This window comes from Sinocyclocheilus anshuiensis, unplaced genomic scaffold (genome assembly GCF_001515605.1).
Source record: "Sinocyclocheilus anshuiensis isolate Anshui unplaced genomic scaffold, SAMN03320099.WGS_v1.1 scaffold1102, whole genome shotgun sequence".
Classification (NCBI taxonomy): Eukaryota; Metazoa; Chordata; class Actinopteri; order Cypriniformes; family Cyprinidae; genus Sinocyclocheilus; species Sinocyclocheilus anshuiensis.
In genome coordinates, this window is record NW_015539924.1 from 681,335 (window position 1) to 688,644 (window position 7,310).

The 7,310-nt window shown below is 38.1% G+C and overlaps 1 protein-coding gene across 1 annotated transcript in view; it reads right to left on the reverse strand.

Moving 5' to 3' along the window:
• Window positions 1-798: 798 nt before the first annotated feature.
• The window catches only part of LOC107686649 (spondin-1-like), a 99,896-nt gene continuing 93,384 nt past the window's right edge, over window positions 799-7,310 (reverse strand). The window contains exons 15-17 of the mRNA XM_016483719.1: window positions 5,159-5,323; window positions 4,672-4,935; window positions 799-1,998 (exon numbers count right to left, since the gene is read on the reverse strand). Of these exons, the coding sequence (XP_016339205.1) occupies window positions 1,835-1,998; window positions 4,672-4,935; window positions 5,159-5,323 (593 nt within the window). The 3' untranslated portion in view covers window positions 799-1,834. The remainder of the gene's footprint in view (window positions 1,999-4,671; window positions 4,936-5,158; window positions 5,324-7,310) is intronic.

The following is a 7,310-nucleotide window of genomic DNA, read 5'->3' on the forward strand; positions in this document are numbered from 1 at the left end:
TGAGAAATATTAAGGCTTCAGCGCGTGTTACCATGACTACCAAGCTGCTGTGTTTGGCCCAGTTTAATTAATTTCAGTACTCAGCTCTAGCCGAGACATGATGCGTTGTTCTAACAATAAATTGCTCCCATCATGTTTAGCAAGAGAGTAAAATCTCCTGTGTTTAAAGTATAAAGCCTCTGGGCCGTTTACCCCACACTTGTCAAGTTAATTCACCGTAGGAGTTTCATAAAAGGTTTAAAAGGCACGCGGTGTAAAGTTCAAACCTAAATAAATGTATTATACGCCAATACCGTGTAACAGCTCAGCACTTCAGCTCGACGCTTGTGCTTTTACCAAAGTGTAATAGGCTACACTGTAATATTAATGATGTTCCAAATCCACATGACGTTAACTCATCTATGGAACACAAAATAGACGCTATTATGACAGATTCAGTCGCTTTTCACTGTTATATATGAAGAAAGATATGATTGTGAATGACACAATCCTTTAATTGACCTATTCCTTTAAGTTTTCATCCTGCAGTCACATTTGTCGAGAAGTTGAATTGTAAAATCACGATGCTACTTGGTGACGATCTGTGGCATTTGTAACTAAATTTAGTAAATTTAGTCTCTGTCTCCACCTAGTGGTTAGACAGAGAAACTGTTCTAGATCAGGAAAGAATATGAAAAAGCAAAACTGTTTAAATGTAATTATTTTATGAATATCCATTTGATAATTATATGTATGTATATATATATATATATATATATATATATATGAGCAATAAGCAATCCGAAACATGTAGTCACATAATTATTTTATTGTAAAGATTTATTCCAAAATAGCAGAATATTGCAGAAGGGATGAGTGAAAAGAAAAAAGGGAGAGAGAGCGACAGAGAAAAAGAAAATCCACACTTGACTTTGGCAAGACTATTTGAAGCTAAATATATCAAAATTCCACAATAAAAGTAAGAAAAAGTCTAATTTCAATGCCTTCTTTCCCTACAGATGAGTTAATATCTCACATTAGCCTATTATACATCTAATAATGCAATCACAATCTATTTTCAACTCCAAGTTAAATATATCACGATTTATAAAATAAATCCAAAAAAGGTTGAATGGTTGTTTACCTGTGCTTTTTAGTTCGGAAATACAATGTTAAACTATCCATAGCCCGGCCAATGCATCATCCTAAGCCTGTATTTGACTAGATTTCCCGAAGATTTCACAGTCGAGGAAAAAAAAAACCTCTGTCCTCACCAAGCACTCGCTGTCTGAATCAATTGGGCATTGATTGTGGGTGACCCACCTTGATATCGCTCAATAGAGGCAGCCTCGGATTAGAATATGTTTGCGAATCCCACATCATGGCCTGTTTTCCTTCACAAACCAGTATAGGATTGCATCCAAAATCTTTATGGGATGCAGAAAACCATGTTTTGTTTACAGGAAATGCTACGTATCTGTTTTGACCGCCGACCTTTACCCAAAAAGAATGTGGTTGTGCATAACAAATGAAAGAAAAATGAAATTATTGTTAAAAAAGAAGAAGTGCACACTGATGTTTTAGTGAAGGTGGTACTGAAAAGTGTTGGTTATACATTGATACAGTATATACGCCCGCTAAGAAGGCATCTAAAACTAATCACGGATAACAGGCCTGGTCCACGTGTGTGTTATTCTAAAACCCTACAAGCTGGAACACACAGCCCTCGCCAGTCCCGCTTCAGGAAACCTTAGGTTAAAACTACGCTGTTCTGCCCTATTCAGCCTCTTTAAGGGCTGATTCAGTGTGTGTTGGGGTCTGTGTGTGTGTGTGTTACAGTGATTGAGAGTCACTTTTAGCATGGGTGCACGTTGCACACGCGGATCTCCTTCTTGTTTTTGCAGTGGTTGGGCTGTGAAGATTTGCCTTTCTTCTTTAAGTTCATCACACGCTCTTGGATCCCCCCGCCGCATGGCTTGGTACACTCCGTCCAGCTGGACCACGGGCGTATCGGACAGGCTGTTGGAAGAAAGTAAAGAAAATCAAGGGGGGTTTTGTGTAAGGGGGATTTTGGCCCTTTAATGAAATAGTCACCAATACATTTCTGTCATGACAACTCTCGGAGAGTAATATTCATGACAATGTTAATGTGTTTGGTCTTGACGAAATAGATCTGCTATGCTGCTGCTGCTGCAACAGAGAATTGCTACTGCCAATACATCCACAGACATGCTAGTAGAAAATACTGCTGCTGCACATATAACAAATATGAAATAAGCCCCATATTTAACATACATGGAATCACCCCATAACAGATCTATACAGGTGGAGTTGAGGAAGTGGAGTTTTTTTTTTTAAGCACGCTGGAGGTGACCAAGATAAAGTGCCAAAAATGAATATCACCAGTATCCTCCACAGATGATGGGGACAGCGCAGTTAAAGGTGATGTATGAGCGTGTGTGTTCATGCGTGTTAGGAATAAGCGGCAAGACCAGAGAGACTTCTCTAGTGCAATGAGCCTGGGATATCCTCTACATCACCATCTGTAGCCGTACTGAATCACTTCATCATATGCTGACAATACAACGTGTGTGTGTGTGTGTTTGTGTGTGTATAAGAGATGCTCTGGCTCACACAGAGTGGCAGAGCTTTAAAAGATGGGATGTATTGATCGATTCACGTAGAGCAATACAAAAGATTTACAGGGAGCTTAGGAGAACAATTGAATCAATAACAAAAATATTAGCTCTGTTCCAAAACTGTAAGCTGCCTTGTTGCTTACAAAGAGATTTTTGCCTTGTTAGGATGCATCTTAATGCTCAAGTGACTGATTTGGAATGCTGCTCTAATATCATTCAAAATTTGGGGTCAGTAAGATTTAAAGAGTTTAAAGGAATTAATATTTCTATTCGGAACGAATGCATTATATTGATCATAAGTGAATGTAAAGACATTTATAATGATGCAAAAGATTTCTATTTCAAATAAATGTTTTTTTTTGTACTTTCTATTCATCAAAGAATCCTGAAAAAACAGTTTCCACAAAAATATTAATCAGCATTACTGTTTCCAACATTGATAATAATAAGAGATGTTTATTGAGCAGCAAATCAGCATATTAGAATCATGTGACACTGAAGACTGGAGTAAAGATGTTGAAAATCCAGCTTTGCATCACAAGAATAAATAACATTTTCAAATAGACAACAGATATTTTAAATTGTAATAATATTTCCCTATTTAGGGAATAGGGAAATATTTATCCCTATCTATCCATAGTTTTTACTATATTTTTCATTAAATAAATGCAGTCTTGGTGAGCATAAGTGTCTTCTTTCAAAAACTTTTTTTTTTTTTTTAAATCATACTGACCCCAGACGTTTGAACAGTAATGTAGATGCCACGAGTTATTAGCCTAAAATGCATTAGTAAGCCTAAAACTTATAGAACACACACACATATTGGGTAAAATAGTACATTTTTAATTTCTTAAAGATTTTTTTTTACTTTATTATGATAGGCCAGTGTAGAGGAGACAGGAAACGAAGTGGGAGAGAGAGAAGGGGGGCGGGATCGGGAAAGGTCCTCGAGCCGGGATTTGAACTCGCGACGCCCGTAATGCAACAGCGTGATACATCAGCACACTGCACACAAGGCTATTGGCACCAACGTACATTTTTAATTTCAAAGAACTTAATTTTTTTAAGTTTCAGACCTTGTTGCAATTCATTTTGGGATTGCCTCCATAAAAAATACATGCAAATGCATGCTTTAGAGTTTGATCAAAAAGTATCTAACAAACCAGCTCTATTAGTTATCTGCCTTTTAAGAGCACACATATGATGACTTGAAGTATTTCCACTGTAGGCAGCTCACTAGGATTTTATCCTTTGGAACGGATTGTATTGTGAAAAAATTGTCATTTCACATCATGGTTTTTTGAAAATGGTTACTACTTTTGCGTTCACTCACAAAACTTTATGCGTTCCCACAGAGAAACTGTACTTTTGCTCGAAAAACTTTTGCGTTCCATAAAGAAACTTTGCGAAAGCTTTTGAGTTTTCCCAGCCACTTCATATTTTCATCCTCGAAAGCAAAATTTCTTGGGGCATCCCAGAAGTTTTGCAAATGAAAAATGGAAAGTATTGAAATATAATTTTTCCTTCCATGTCATTTTTTTTCCCATCACCATGTCTCTTTCGGAGCTCTGTACAGCTTGCTCAAGTAATTATGTGCAATAATTACAAGAGTGAAGCATCATGCAGAAGACACTCGTGAAAACATACAGGTTTTACATGAGAATGCAAAATATTCCCAGGAGAATGCATCACGAGACAAGTTGTTTTTTGTTCATGTTTTTTCCCTCCCGTTTCATATTTTTTCCATCACCATGTCCCTTTAGGAGCTTTGTACCAAGGTAAAATCAGCCAAGAAAAGTTTTAAAGAGGCTGTTAAGGTTATTACACATTGATGATTGAAAGATTGTAAAGACTGCTTTGGAATAACTGCCTCTGATAAATCGTGCAAAATAAAACCAGGAACATAAAAAAGGTCAATTTTAACTTCAAGTTGACTTTTAAAGTCAAATTCAGCTGCACAAACTATGTGCAATTAACATAAATCCTGCTTCCAGGAAGGATCTGTTGTCAGAGAGCTAAACTTGCAATAAGCAAATACTAAATAATTCTGGACCTGAGCTTTCCTCTGCCACAGACTCCTTGCTTGGTTTTGCTCTCCTCCTGTCTGAAGCTTCCTGTCTCTTCCTCTTGTCGCTGGTGCGGGAGCCTTTTGTGCACTTGCGGATCTTGCATTTTTTCCTCTGGACTGTCTCGGGACAGGGCATGCCTCCAAACTGAGGCTCTAGTTTGACCATCCGTGAGCGGATAATGTGACCCTTCCCGCAAGACTTATTGCACTCGGACCACGCTGACCACTCCGACAGCATGCAGTCCGTGGCTGGAGGAGGAATGGAGGACGGAATTAAAAAGGGAGCATTTCATTCATGTGTGTATTTCTGTGCATGTACTACAATTTGGGGACAATTTTGTGAATTAAATATCACAAAACCTCCATTTAGGGATGTCTTCAATTAGTAAATCGCATTAGGGTTAGTCTAGTATTTACATGAAAACACAAAGTCTTATAAATGAAAGTGTGTGTGTGTGTGTGTGTTACTCACGGCATTCAGGAAGCATGCACTTTTCAACCTGCTCGAGCTCATCCGGACACAGGCTTGGCTCTACGGGCGTCTTCAGCATGCGCTGACGGGAACGCATACCCACACCGCAAGTAACGCTGCACTCTCCCCAGTCTGACCACGGAGACAGCATACACACCACTGCATCTACACACACACACACACACGAGTACACAAGTTATGAAGAGTTACTATACTGTTCATAAACTCAAGGCATACTAAATTAGAGGTGCACGGTATCTAGTGCATACTACATTTGTAGTGCTTTAGATTTATAGTGCATATACTTGCAGTCCACATAATCTAGTGCATACTAGTTTTAGTACTCTTTTTGAAAGAAGTAGTCATTTGATGAAGCACACTAAACACAAAGATAAACTATACATGAACTACAAAGATAAACTATACAAGGTATACATGAACTCTTAAAAATTTGCAAGCATAAATCTATGACTTCAATATTATTTATAAATTTGCAAGCTTAAAAGAGGTAACACTTTATTTTAAGGATTTATTCTCACTATTAACTAGCATGCATATTACTGGCATACTGCCTGTTTATTAGTGGTTATAAAGCACATTATTCTGCATGACCATATTTTAAATATCCTAATCTCTACCCCATACCTAAATTTAAAGGGGACATAACACACACAGTTTCACCCAATCTCATGTTAATCTTGAGTACCTATAAAGTAGTATTGCATCCATCATATCTCCAAAACGTGTTTAGTTTGATCATATTTATAAAAGAAAGATACAGCTTTACGATTCTTTCCGAAAACAGTAGAGCTCCTGGAGGCGCACCGTGGGCGGAGCTAAAGAGTGACGAGCACTTGAGCGCCGATTGCCAACTAAACACAGACATTTGTCTGACTTATGCCGAGTTCACTCTGCACGATTTTAGCCCTGATTTTCTCTCGCCGACAGGTTTCGCGAAATCGCAGACAAATGCCCGAAATCGGAGGCCAATCAGTACTTGTTCACGCGAGTGAACATCACGCAGTGTGAATTATCAAAGATGCGATCTGAGAGTATATTATTGGCATGCTAAATATCTGGAGCTGTCGGTGAAATGAGTTCTGACTGAAACATACATCGGCAATGACCTACAGCCAATGAGAGAGCAAGATGCAGGGCAGCGGGAAGTTCGGGGAGGACTTTTTTTGTGTTTTTAAATTTAAAAAAAAATTATTATTATTAAGCAATTAGACATGTACAAACAACGTGGCAATATGAGTACATTTTTGCATTAGAAATTAGAATATACAGAACAGGTGCATGAAGAAATATATATATATATATATATATATATATATATATATACACAATAAAAAAATAAAAATAAATATACATAAAAGGGGGCTAGGGTTCCCTGTCAATACTACACTCGTACTGCGTCTGCTATGGGAAAAAGCTTTTTTTCTCCTGAACTAAAGCCTTTTTTCAATCACGCAGTGAAACTGCACAGCCATTGGTTCGTGCAGTGTATAAAAAACGAACCAATGGCGACAAAGCCTGCCAAAGCCCGCCAGAATGGGCGGGGTATCTGGCTATACAAGCGGGTGTTCGTCACAGGATTCTCAGGTTACTTCGACTGAAGCGACGACTGAGTCGTGCAGCTACATAGCATGGCTAGCAATGCAGTACTTTGTATATATATATATATAAGAAAAATATACAGTTTTTTTTCCCCTGTAAATCATATTCTTCTATAAAGGTCAAAAGATTTATTGCATTTTTCTTTTTTATCACTTTGAGGGCTTTTGTAGACAAGCCCATTATAAAATGCACAAAACGTTGGTTTCACTTTCAAGTACTTAGATTTGTGTATATAAAATTTTCCCAGCAGAAGTATGTTGTTAAAAAGGAAGTCATCTTTGTTATTGTGTGTTCGGGGAGGACTTTATGGACCACATATCAGCGTGATCTAGCGTGATCTTGCGTTATTTCCTTATCACTTCTCTCATGTGTTTGGTTATGAAACGTAGTTTGCGGACCAGACACAGTTGTCAGCGATTCTTCCTATTGTAAAGTCATGCAGTGTGTAACCTCCTGTCGCCGATCTATCGTGCAATGTGAACACAGCAGCAACTGAATGCTACCCCAGATAGTCGTGCAGTGTGAAAACAAC